This window comes from Microcaecilia unicolor, chromosome 3 (genome assembly GCF_901765095.1).
Source record: "Microcaecilia unicolor chromosome 3, aMicUni1.1, whole genome shotgun sequence".
In the NCBI taxonomy this organism is placed as follows: Eukaryota; Metazoa; Chordata; class Amphibia; order Gymnophiona; family Siphonopidae; genus Microcaecilia; species Microcaecilia unicolor.
Window position 1 is genome coordinate 164,469,206 of NC_044033.1, and position 14,074 is coordinate 164,483,279.

Consider the following 14,074-nt stretch of genomic DNA (forward strand, 5'->3'; position numbering starts at 1 on the left):
GTTCTTTCCTGCCCCAAAGACGCCACTAGACACTTCAAGGTATGTAAGGGGAGGGAACCTTAAGGCTGGCCGCAAACCAGCCTGCCTGCAAGCCCTGACAAACAGGTAGGCTGAAGAAAACCCGCCCGGACGCCCCACAGTGCCCTCAAAAAGAGGACATGTCTTGGTAAACACAAACATATGGTAACCCTAAGTTTAGGAAGGGGGCGTGAGGGTTTCACTGATTAGTTAAAGGGGTGCAAGAACCAAAAAAGGTTAAGAACCCCTGTTTTAGTGGTTTTACAATTAATGATCACATCATGCAGCCATGTGGGACCCTATGGTTGGAGATGTGCTTCATGTAAACTAAGGAGGGGATCTTGCATGCTCAACTATGGATAAGGGTGAAGTACAATGGAAGATGACATCAAAAACTGTGTTACATAAGGAGTGATCACTTACAGGTTACATGGCTGGAAACTTGAATACATCCTTGGGTTTGTGGACAAAGATAATTGGACAAAGGGTTAAATGGTAAGGTCTGTCTTTTTTGCAGATGATACCAAGATTTTTAACAGAGTGGAACCCCGGAAGGAGTGGAAAACATGAAAAAGGATCTGCAAACGTTAGAAGAATAGACTAATGTTTGGCCGTTAAAATTTAATGCAAAGAAGTGCAGAGTGATGCATTTGGGCAACAGATATCCAAGGGAGCTTGTATGTGCTAGGAGATGAGAGGCTGATATGCACAGAAAGGGAACAACAGTGGCGTGCGGTGACATTTATAGCAGGGGATTCAGTAGATGTACTAAACCAGGGGTGACCAACCTCAGGCCTCACCAGGTCAGGTTTACATGATTTTCACAATGAATATGCATGAGACCTATTTGCAGTGCCATAGCAAGGGCGGCTGACACCCGGGGCGGGTCGCCGCTGCGCACCCCCCCCCCGGGTGCAGCACGGCGCACCCCCCCTCGGCGCGCGCACCCTCCCCCTCTCCAGCGCGCACCCCCCCCCCCCCGGAGTGCATTCTTACATGCATTGAGAAGTGAGGAGTGGACGGGAGGGCTGATCTGCCCCCGACTGCATGTCGCTGGGAGCTGCGTCGGCTCCGCTGGTTCCCTGCTCTCTCTGCCCCGGAACAGGAAGTAACCTGTTCCAGGGCAGAGAGAGCAGGGAACCAGTGGAGCCGACACCCCCCCCCCCCCAGCGGCGTGCACCAGAGGCAGACTGCCCCACCGCCCCCCCTTCCTACGCCACTGCCTGTTTGCATACAATGGAAGCAGTGCATGCAAATAATCTCATGCATATTCACTGAGGAAATCCTGAAAACCCAACTAGATTGTGGCCCTCGAGGACCAAAGTTGGACACCACTGTGCTACACATTAGTGCAATGTGTACCCTTAATCAAAGATAATATACTGTGCTGAATTATGTCACGTTTTGGTTTCTTTCCGAGAGTCACCTATAACATTTTCCACTTCTCCTTTTGACTTCTGTGTTGATTTGAAGAAACTTAAGTTCTGTATCACCACCACCTTTGCAAAATCTATACTTCAGAGTTCTACACCACATAATGTCAGCTGTGGCATATCAAGGGTGGGGCAGTGGGGGCAGTCCACCCCAGGTGCATGCTGCGGGGGGGGGGGGGTGTGCAGGAAGCAGTCGCTCAGCTGACGGTTCCGCCGGTTCCCTGCTCCCTCTGTTACTTCCTATTCCAGGGCAGGGAACCCGAGGAGCCGACAGCCGCGAGGCTACTTCCTGCACCCCCAGGAGGTAAGAGCAATGCACCCGGGGGGTGGGCGGGGGAGATAATGTGCAGCAGTGATCCGCCCCGGGTGGCAGCCGACCAATGTACACCACTGAATGTCAGTCTGTGTATAACTTCAGATTCCATAATCTGAGTAGAACAGACTTTTGTGATATTTTGAGGCTGATGCAGCAAAGTATTGTGTACACCCAAACGAGGCAAAAGCAGAGAAAAGCAGACACATGACCTCCAGGGTGCATGCAAGAAAATAAAATAAGTTTTCCTTGTCACCCATTCCTTCTTCAGGGCATACTCAAACAGGTGTGACAGTAAACAACGCAAAATCAGTGTCACTATGAGCCAAACTGATGATACAGCTGCATGAAACATTTATTTATGACATTTATATCCTGCACTAGCCCGAGTAGAACTCAGGTTCAATGTGACTTATATAACAATTAGAAAAGCATGAACATGTTCAAAATATATTATCACAAAAGTAAAATACAACATATAATGTCACATCAGTAAAACTTGAGTTAGGAGCAGATTTAATTAAATACATGGGGGGTTGTTTAGTAAAACTTAGCTTGAGTTATCTGTAGCAGGGCCTATTTTATTCCTATTAAACAACCCCCTTAGTGATTTAAGATAGATAACTGAAATATGGAGGAAAAAGGTAAAGGGCTAGGATTAACTGGGAAAGATAGGAGTAGTGGGAGATGGGAATGAGGTAAACATTAATGCCATGAGTTTATTTGAGAAGAGTGCTTATTTCCTTAAAGGCTGGACTGAAGAAATGAGTTTTCAATAGACCAGAACAACAAATAATCATCGGTGCATTTGATGGTTTTTAGGTAAGGAGCTCCAAATTTTAGTGCCTTGACATAAAATGTTAGCAGTATTTTTTTTTGTTACATTTGTACCCCGCGCTTTCCCACTCATGGCAGGCTCAATGCGGCTTACATGGGGCAATGGAGGGTTAAGTGACTTGCCCAGAGTCACAAGGAGCTGCCTGTGCCTGAAGTGGGAATCAAACTCAGTTCCTCAGGACCAAAGTCTACCACCCTAACCACTAGGCCACTCCTCCACTTTTTTTGTTTTTTTTTGTTTTGTAGGTTACTTTCTTACAATTTGGGAAATGTAAGATAAGATATTCTCTAGATGATTTAGAGGCATTACGTGAGGGTAATTTAATGAGGTTGCTCCTGTATATTGGGGCCGAACCATACAAAATTTTGTGAATGACAGTACATAGCTTGAAACATCCATGAAAATGTCCTTAACACTGGAAACAGAACCAGTTAACAAGATCACAACATATAACAACTCCAGAGAAACAAAAATAGGAGTTTGGTGGCCAAAATATCTTGTTTCTCATCCCCAGAGAAACAGCAAGGGGGGGCTCAGCGGCTCCATCACATCATCTCTCAATTGGAGGTGATACGTTGGGACTGCCAAGTTATTCCGAGTGTGAAATGCTCTTTCTCCTGAGAAAACAGCAAGAGGGGCTCGGTGGCCCCCAACATATAACCTCTCAATCCCAAAGAACCCCCCCCCCCCCCACACACACACAAAAAAAATGAATTTTTTTTCTTACCAAATCTGCCTAGAGGCAGAGCCAAATCAATGGCAGTGCAGTCAGCACTCAGCAGTTGAAGGCAGTTAGTTGGCAAACCAAGACACAAAGCTGCAGCAGTGGGGCTCCACTCTCACAGAGCACTTTGAAGGCCACAGAGCAGGGGAACATGCGGCTGCCATACTGCTGTGCAGGGAAAGGCGTGGCTGCCACACTGCTATAGCTCCAGTGCAGTGAATGGCACAACTGCAAAAAGATTCATCAGTACTCATGGAGGAATACACATGCACTGAGTGCACCTTCAGCAGCTCAGTACGAGGAGCTAAGGATGCAGGATTACTCTTTTCCACCAATCATGCTGTGCTGACAAGGGAAGGGACCAATCAGATCAAAGGTAAACAAACAAAAAGATAGCATGTTCCTAGCAGGGTAAGAGTAACATTATATTGGGCCCTAGGCAGATTTACTTCTTTTCTCACCTTCGCTCTCTTCCCCGAACATTTCACTTCTCCAGAAGCTGCAGGGAAACTGCAGAGCCTATCTGTTGGCATGGTAGCAGTAATATTTCATGGGTGAGCAGCGGTCCCTGCAAACACATGCCTCAAATGGAGAGGCTTAATGTTTACAGCTGGAGAGCTGACAAGTTATCCAGTTCCAGGAAGGAAATTCTGAACTAGTTCTGGATTTCTGCAACCTTATCCTGGTACATTATGGGACATGAAACGCTGATTTAACTTAGTAGTATCTGAGACTACAAACAACACTGAACTGGCATTTAAGTTCAACCACCAGATTGGCCAAAAAATCTCCCTCCTAGAGCTGAGCAACTTGGCAGCTCCGCAGCAATGAGCCAAGAACCAAAGAAGTTGTACAAGTCTGCTCTGTTGCTGACAAGGGAAGGGACCAAGTGGATCAAAGATAAAGAAACAAACAAAAAAATAGCATGTTCCTAGCAGGGTGGGGACTCAAGTGAATCTCTTGAAGGCCTTAACTGCATGCCACTGGGGAACTGGACCATGGGGCGATAGTGTCGGAGGATCTGAAAGCGACAAAACAGTGTGACAAGTTGGTGGCCGTAGTCAGAAGGATGCTAGGCTGTATTGAGAAAGACATAACCAGAAGAAGAAGGAAGGTGTTGATGCCCTTGTACAAGTCATTGGTAAGGCCCTACCTGGAGTACTGTGTTCAGTTTTGGAGGCGGTAAGTATGTAAAAAGTTGTTAAGCGCGGTCCAGAGGAAGGCAACAAAAATGGTATGGGAATTGAGCCAAAAGATGTACGAGAAGAGACTGGAAGACCTAAATATGTATACCCTAGAGGAAAGAAGGGACAGGGAAGATATGACACAGACATTTAAATACTTTAAAGATATTAATATAGAAACAAATCTTTTCCAGACAAGGGGAAACAGTAAAACTAGAGGACATGAACTGAGGTTGCGGGGTGGTAGACTTAGGAGTAATGTCAGGAAACACTGCTACAAAGGGTGGCCAGGGCTGAGCGCTCTTTACAGAATAGCATTTAACGTGTATTCTGGTGCCCAACCTAGGGTGCGAGGAGTTATATCAACTGAAACCTGGACATGCAACTTGGGCACACAGCCCCCAAATTCTGTAACACTGTGTGTAATTCTTTGGAATGCCTCTAACCTGCCTATGCCTCTCCCACAGCCACAGCCCTTTCTGGGTTGCACTTGAGGGGATTTTGGGCATGGATCTTTATAGAATCACGCACAGCCATAGCTGCGTACAAATCCCAATTAGAGCCAATCATCCATAACTGATTGTTAACGGCTCATTAACTAATTTCTTTACATGTGGATCTCAGGATCACATACAATTTCGGGCACTCAAATTTGGGTGCCATTTATAGAATCCAGGGGCAATTGTGTGCGCAAGTTAGAGAATAGTAGGCACTTATGCACATCACTAACAGTTGCACATGTACGAGATAAGCGCGCGTTCAGCCGTATTTTACAACTTTAGTGAGCAGCTAAATTATGGCGCCCAGTTACAGAATTGCCCCTTTTGTATAAACTTGCAAATATCAGAACTTATAGTTTTAATTAACGTAGCTAGAGCTAGTATTTGTAAAACAAAAATATGCACCTGTTGGAATGTATAGCTATAATCAAATCAGCACAATGGGGCATTACAGGGAGTTTGATGCCTCTCTCTTATCTTCTATTTCTCAGACGGTGCTAGAAATGCTGTGAAGGTAGCATCCACTGACTCTTACAAGAGGTCACCAGCCATTATACAATGGTGGCACATAGAGATTGAATTTAGGGACCATGATTGCAGGGTTCTGGCATAAACTCCTATGGTCCTCCCTGGCTGAGGAGTGTCACCTGAAGGAGCTAGTTCATATCAGGAGGAGACATTAAATAGTAGGGGGAGGAGGGGAAGGACAATCCCTGGGTATTTGCAAATGAAAGCTCTTGGTGTCAGACCTCAGCCCTAGTTTCAGTTCAGCTGGCAGTCCAAAGAACAGGAGAAACTTGCTAGATCAAAGAAAGCAAAAGTTTGGCACATGATGCAGAAAGCAATATATACGACAGTAACCTAAAATCAGTAAAAACAGTCCAAGCAAGACTGGCCATGGTTAATCAACAATCTTGAGAGGCACTGAAAAGTTTTCTCTACAGCAGCTTTGACAGTGATTGCTAAGAGAAGACCAGGACAAGCTGTCAGTATCATTATGGAATTAGGTGAGGAAAGATCATAGGTTCAAGTGCTTTTTGCACACAGACAAGCTCTTATCTCAGTGCAATAAAACGAATGGTTTAATGGTTAGACCTACACACCTTTATAGTTATTTTTCTCCTTCTTTAGAGCAAAGTAAAATAAAAATGTCTACATCCTGATGTCTAATCATGTCTAATTAACACTTAGCATCAGGGACTAATTTAATGTGCAATTAGGAGCCAGAGGAGGGGGTAGTCAGAAGAGGGGCTGGATCAGGAAGCAGAGCAACTGTTCTGCTCCAAGCTCACTAGGGCCTTCCTTCCTTTCATTCCTGCCTGGATGAAAAACACCCCTGCTGCTTGGGAGTCTGAAAAGAAGTAGGTCCTTCCCCCAGATATGAAGCAGCTGCTAACTCCAGACATGTTACACATACAACTATTTCAGGACAGGAGAAAAGCAAAATTCTCAAACACCATCACCTCTCCTGTACAGACTATCCTGGTGACTAACTAAAACAAATATGATCTTTTCAGAGAGTGATACTATTTCATAAACATCCATGAAACATGAAGCGAGATAAAGCAAACCAAAGATAAAAGTCATCTAAAAAAGGCATGCAAGTGTAAAGACAGAGTTCATAAGCTCTGTCAGGGCCAGCTCAAGGCATGGACCAGAAAAGGCACTGGCTCAGGATGCCAAGCCTCAAGGACACTGAAAGCCTGCTTCACCTGCTCCTCCGGCTAGTATTTCCATCTCGCACATGTCTCCCTCCCTCTGCGCCGGGTCTAGCAACCTGCGTTTCTCAACACAACCCCCCACCTGTTATCTACCTGCAAACACGTCTTCCTCCACAGGTCCCCATATGTGGTAGCATATCACACACTGGCTGGCGCCAGTCCCAAAGCCTTCCTTCTGCTAGGTTCAGCCCCTGCAGCAAGAGGAAGTTACATCACAGGGAGCTGAATGCAGCAAAAGGAAGGCTTGGGGACCAGCATCAGCAGCAGAGTGTGAAATGCTACCAATGGCAGGGACCTCTGAAAGAAGACACAATAGAGAGATGGGGAAAGTGTTGAGTGGGAGAGATCCTTGCCCTGTAGAAGGAGAGAAACATACTGGGCAGTAAAAGAAAGGAAGGAAGGAAATGAGAGATGTCGGGCCCACAGGAGAGAGAGAACAGCTGGACTCCACGGTGGAGGAGAAGGGAAAAAGATGCAAACATGTTGGACCCTAAGATAGAGGACAGGGAGGAAGAGAGCGAAGGAGAGATGTTGGTCCTGGGGAAGTGGAGGGGGTAGATATGTTGCACATGAGGGAGCATAGGGAGACCAAAGGGAGATACTGGAAATGAGGTAGGGAGGGAAGGCAAAAGGTACATGGAGGGCAGATGCTACACATGAGGATACAGAGGGAAGATGTTGGACATCAGAGAGGAAATGGGGAGAAGCTGGATATGGGGAAAGATGGGAAGAGTGCACATGCTGGATAAGCAGACATAAAAAGTCACACACGTTCGGCCCCTTTCTCCAGCCCACACACTAAAGCCCCCTCTTCTCACGCATTTCAGAGAGGCCCCCTAGAAGAAACCCCTTCCACAGCACTTACATCTCCAGGTCCCACCCTCAAGCGCCAAGCAACCTCCCCCAGAAAAAAACCTCTTCTGAAAGCCTCTAACTGCCCCCTATAACCTGGACCTACTTGAACACATGCCCTGGTGGTCTGGAGTAAGGCGGTGTCACATTTTCAAAAAGCAGGAACTAGGATCGTGAGCCCTTGGGCCACTGCCGAGGAGCGGCAGGCAAAACCACCCCACACAGGGATAAGGCAGAACTCTGACAGGGCCAGCTAGACTTCACCTGCACTTGACCACCGTTCCTCAGGAGTTGAGCCCCTGAGTGCGGGCGGCCGGCAGGACTTACCGGACAGGGCCGGAACTGGATACCAGCAGGATACACACAGGGACTAGAACACACAGGGAGGCTAGGCAGAATACTAGACTAGGACTCTCAGACAGACAAGGGACAGAACTGAAAGCTGCCAGCAGCCACTGAAACAGGGAACAAACACTGACAGATAAGGGACAGGACTGAAAGCTGCCAGGCAGCCACTGAACAAGAAACACAGACAACCTAGAACTAGACAAAGACATACAAACAAGAAACAATACTGGAAACAAGCAATACAGTACAAGAAGCTACACAAAGACTAAACTAGAATCAGGCAAGAATACAGACTATAAACTGGACTAGGCAGAAGTGCAGCAAGCACCAACAAACCAGGGCCTCAGGCGATGCAAAGGCAAAGCAGAGAGTTTCCAAATGGCCAATAAGCCCAGCAGCAGCTGAAATTCAGCTGCAGCAATCACCCGGCCGCTACGGGTGCTGAGCAGGCTCAAACAAGACAAGCAAGTCTGGCAGGCCGGAAGATCCGGACTGGACTAGGCTGAAGTCTGGAACGGGAAACAGCACAGACAATCCAATGCAGCCACCAGGTCTGGTCACCAGGGGGCAAGAGGAACACAACCCAAAACACAAGCAGAAGGGATCCAGAAGCACAGAGAGGCTTAACACACACAGGTGCAGTATAGTGGAGAAATCAGAGCCATGCTGGAAGCAGCCAGCACACAGAGACAGAGAAAACTTAGAAAGACCAGACAGAATCCAGCTTAGAAGCTGACCACCAGAAATAAGGTAAGCCTGAGGGGGGTCACAACCACAGACGTGACAGGCGGACAGCAGCAATTCCCAGTCATTGCTTCCCATGCCAGCTTCGCAGTTCAAAATGGTGGCAGCCAAGATGGCGCCAGAGCAAGACACAGAGAAGTGAGCTCCTTTACCTCCTGGCATATATTTTCCTGGATTTGGGTGGTAAACGTTTATTAAAGCCAAAACACAGAGAACAGAGGATTTTTCCCTCCAGCTGCTCCTGTTACCTCTTTTCTGCAACAGACCGTTATTACATCTTCTATGACCTCTGCTGCTATAGGCATGTCTGCTATTGGGCTGGGAAAGGAGCCCAATTTGGACAAGATCTCATTGAGCCGAAGAGGCCCAGTTACTCCTTCTCCACTGGAGTTACAGCAAGAGACTGCAGCGCAAGCATTGGAGGGACTCGGGAGTGAACCTGGTGGGCAGCGTTTGATCTCCCATTTGTCCCTGGAAGTGATTTCATCTAAGGTGATTGTGCCAGGTTAGGCACAATTGCAGTTGAGAGGAGATTCGCTGGCTGCTGTCAGAGGCAGTGAGAATGAGGAAAGACAAAGGAGTGCAGCTATTGCTGGGCCCAGCCTGGATCCGCCGATAATCTTGCAGCATTGCTCCTCCACAAGTCTCCGATTAAACCACCAACAATAGATATGGAGGCCTTGTGGTTGGCCATGAAGAGTCTCCATAAGATATACTCACACTTTGTGACTATTTCAATGAGTACTGTAGGAAGATTGAATAATACCAAAACTTCAGTACAAACTAATTTAACTAGAATAGAAAAAGTTCAAAAATTGACTGTGGAACTAGAACTCTGTTACTCAACAGGGGGCAGACAAAGCTCTGCTATTATGTAAGATAGAGAATACGAATAAAAGCAAACCTAGATTTTTAAAATGTTCCTGTTTCCAAATAACTGTCTCAGAAGGAATTATTTCAAAAGTTTTTGAGAACTATATTGAAATTTCCTGATTTGAATATACTATATTGCACCAGCAAAAATGGAGGCAGAACAACTGGAAGAAGGGAAAGGCCTAGATGTCTCTGGGCTCCTTGAAACATCAGATAGAGCTACTCTCCTTGTCTCCTTAATATTTCTTGAAGATAAGGAAACAATTTTGAGACTTTTACAGAATTAAGAAAAAGTTACTTTTATGGGAGATAAGAGATATTTCCCGATGTCTCTAGATGGACTCAGTTGCGCAAAATTTGTTATGATGTTATAGCAATCTGCAATTTCCACTGGCGCGGTTTTTCACTTGCATTTTCCTTGTAAATGTTTTCTCTCCCATCAAGAAAATAAGTATATTTTCTATGAACCTGCCCAATTCCAGAGTTTTTTTGAGACGGTAAAAGGAGCCTTGATCGCTGTACCCACTGCAACCTAGATTCCAGACTTAGAAATGAATAGCATCAGGGGCTTTTTTCCCTTATTGTTATTTCCTGTTTCCACCTTCCCATGGATATTATCCTTGGCTTCCCATCTTTTTATTTTTATTATCTTTATTAGCATCAGTGCAGTACATGCATGCAGATTACTCTCTTACAGGCAAAATTCCAGTGCTATAGATAACAATGTAAGCTCTAGTCTATGATACGCATATCTTCCTCCATCAAACATGACCACACTGACAATTTTTGTTTTATCTAACCCCCCCCCCCCAAGTACCCCATAGCCATTCCCATACAAACAATGAAAGGAGAAACCCTTCACAACCTACCCATCCAACCCACCCATAGCACCCCACTACCCCCCATCTTATGTAGTGGACTATTAATAATGTGTTAATTAGCTTAATTCTTTACTTTTTCTGAATTTCTGTTCAAAGTATATTCTTTAATTATTTGACAAAGGAAATAAAACAAAAAAAATCCCTGGTAGTCCAGTGGCCTCCCGTCCCCCAGCTAGGCCAGGCCAAACCTGGCCCCTCCTTCCTCTAGTCACTTGGCCTGGTAATCTAGAGAAAGCGCAACCACCCCCAGACCCTGTAGGAGGCAGGAGCAATACCCACTCACTCCTGATTCTCTGGGCACCTTATATGGTAGTTAGGCCCTGCCTAATGTATCCCCGTATGCATTATGCAGGCGGGGCACCACCATTTTGAAGATGGCACTTTGAGAACCAGGAGTAAGTGGCTATCACTCCTGTCTCCAACAAGGTATGGTGCTTGGAGTGGGGGGGGGGGGGGCGTGGGCAGGCTGGCTTCCACTAGACCAGACCAAGTGACTGGGGGGCCAGGCCTATCCTAGGAGGTTCACCAAATCACCAGGGCATTTTTTGACTGGAGGGAGGGGGTCAATGGACCACCAGTGCATTCTTTTTATATTGAGGAAGGGGGGTGCGACGCTCAAAATAGGTCAGGTTGGGAGGGAACCCAATAGACTACTAGAGTATTTTTTTCAAGCTGCTGCAGCACAGCGGTTGGGTTGGAGGGAGAGAAGGGGGTGCCACTAGACACCTCTCCAAAACCAACCATTCTAATGATGCCCTGGATCTGGTGAAAATATTCCCACACTAAACGCTCTTTAGAAACTTTTTTTTTTTAGCATGACTGTGGGGTGTATGATGTCCACATAAACATGCAGTTAAATACATTTTAATGCGGTCTGCACTGAAACCATTAAAGCATTTAGTGCACATTATGCAAACAAACCTGGCGCTTACCCCCTTTTAGCGCTGGTGTTAGTTTTGAGCATCAGCCCCTCTGTTTCTGTGACTGGGAGAAGGGATGGGATGAAAGGGAAAGGCAGTTTGGAAGGCTTAATTTTATAATCATTATGATGAATGAATATCTGTATGCTTATACTGCAGCTGCTGGAACTCCTTCTCCCATAGAAACGTACTGGGTCATTTTTGTACCCCGTGCTTTCCCACACATAGGAGGTTCAATGCGGCTTACATAGTATTGCTGCTTGAAAGTGAAAAGTTTCAGAGAGAACAGATGTATACATTACTTTTTTTTTAGGGCTCAGATATAAAAGCTGTAAATACCATCTAGCTGTTGTAACTACAGTACAGTCTCGATTATACAACCTTCACTGATCCAACCATCTGGTATATCCGACAGGGGACCCAGCCCAGCCCGCCCCGCCCCGCCCCGCCCCCCCCCCCCCTCGGTGACATCACTGATAAGAAGTGCACGGGTTCTCATTCCGTCCTAAGGCATAGCACAGAAGGAAGTGTCACACCTGAGACAACTTTCAAACCCAGGGCCATACTTTTACCACAAAACAGCTCCGTTGTGAGCCAGGATCCTGCTTTTACTGCACACTGAGTTTTACTCTCTTTTTCTACAACATTTTTAATAGATAATACTGTACATTACAGTGCTGTATTTTTATTCTTCCCCTTTCAGAAGATCACTTCCGAAATAGCCATTCAAAAAGAGGAAAAAAGTTGTTTTTACCTATAGAGCAGAAACTTGATGCTTTAAAAAGCAGTGACAAGGGTGAATCCATCCAAAAAAATTGCAACAGAACTAGAAGTGGGGAGAGTAACAGTTACTGACTGGAAAAGGCAATGTAGTGAGCTGCAAAAATGGGGCTCAAATCATGCCTCTAATTTTTCATTGAACATTTTAAAAACTATGAAAAAAATGCCTTATTCCTGTGGTTCACACAGAAAAGAGACCTTGATGTCACTGCTCGTACTGGGTGGCTTGAGTGTTTGAAGAAAACATATGGAATAAAGGCAGCTCTACATTGCTGAGGAAAAGCTGTCAGCGGATTCTGAGGAATCTGTCACATTCAAAGTGAAATTCCCGCATCCTATTAAAAAGGAAGGCGTATCAAGGGACCTGATATAAGACTGTGATGAAACCAGGTTAAATTTTAAAATGTTGCCATCAAGAACGCTTGCATCACGGCTCGGAGCCCTCTTCTCCAAGTTACAAACTTAGTAAAGAAAGAGTGACTTATTTTAGCCATTGGCAATGCAACAGGTAAACAAATTACCATTGACTTTCATTGGAAAGTAATCCTAGAGCCTTTAAAAACATGGCTCCTGCTGCACTTTTCTTCCTCCAAACATCACATCATTGTGTCAGTCAATGGACCAGGGCGTACTGGAAACCTTAAAGAAAAAAATATCGCCGTAACCTTCTTACGCTTGTTTGTGCACTGGATGAAGGGAAAGGAATGACTGAAGTTTTAAAGGAAGTGAACATCAAAGATGTTATCTACTGGATTGCTCAGTCGAACCTTTTTTATTGGACTAACATTACATTTTTTGATGAGTTTATTTTTTGTTACATTTGTACCCCGCACTTTCCCACTCATGGCAGGCTCAATGCGGCTTACATGGGGCAATGGAGGGTTAAGTGACTTGCCCAGAGTCACAAGGAGCTGCCTGTGCCTGAAGTGGGAATCGAACTCAGTTCCTCAGTTCCCCAGGACCAAAGTCCACCACCCTAACCACTAGGCCACTCCTCCAGTTTCGAAGGTAACCCTTCTTCTTCAGATCAGAATTGACTGATTTCTGATCAACTTATTTTCTTTTCCCTGTTCGTTTTATTTCTGTTTATTACCTTTAAAAATGGACTAACAAGGCTACCATACCACTTTGCACCAATGAAGCAATGGTGGGAGAAGACCTCACTTGGAGGGAAATTTGAATTGATAAATATCACTAAGGAGCAATTGAAACAGAGAAAAAAAAACCCACATTTCACTGGTCTGTGCAACAAACTCTAATATATTTTTAGTTGTATATTTTAGATAGCAGAATGTGAACAGTGTAAGTCTTCAGATCCTTTACCCCTAGGGAAATTCTATACAACTCTGCAATGCAGAAGTTACACAGGATTCTCCGCCTACACAGAATTCTGCATTTGAGAGGGGGGTAATTCTATAAGGAGACATGTAGTTTTAGGTGGCAAGAAGGCATGTCAATGACCTCTTACAGAATACAACTAGAGGAAAAGTGCATGTCATAATTTGATGGCGTATACTCTGCAGGTGGGCATCCATAGGATTACCATATGTCTGGTTTTACCAGGATGTGTCCTCTTTCTGAGGACATGGCCAGGCAACCGGGCGGGTTTTGCCATTCTGCCCGTTTGTCCGGATTTCCGGACAAACGGGCAAGGCCTAGTCAGCAGCGTAGCGAGGCCGGCTGACACCCGGGGCGGGTCGCCACTGCAAACCCCCCCCCCCCCCCCCGGAGTGCATCTTTACCGCTGGCGCTCCGCCCCGCCGAGTGCACGTCGTCTCTGGGAGCTGCATCGGCTCTGTTGGTTCCCTGCTTTCTCTGCCCCGGAACAGTAAGTAACCTGTTCCGGGGCAGAGAGAGCAGATAACCAGCGGTGCCGACACCCCCTCAGCGCGTACACCCGGGGCGGACCGCCCCACCGCCCCCCCCCCCTTCCTACGCCACTGGG

The 14,074-nt window shown here is 46.0% G+C and overlaps 1 protein-coding gene across 1 annotated transcript in view; it reads left to right on the forward strand.

Annotated features, from left to right (window-relative positions):
- LOC115464301 (enoyl-[acyl-carrier-protein] reductase, mitochondrial-like) overlaps positions 1 to 14,074 on the forward strand; it is a 131,019-nt gene that overhangs the window by 29,483 nt on the left and 87,462 nt on the right. The window contains exon 4 of the mRNA XM_030194692.1: positions 8,940 to 9,180. Within this exon, the coding sequence (XP_030050552.1) occupies positions 8,940 to 9,180 (241 nt within the window). The remainder of the gene's footprint in view (positions 1 to 8,939; positions 9,181 to 14,074) is intronic.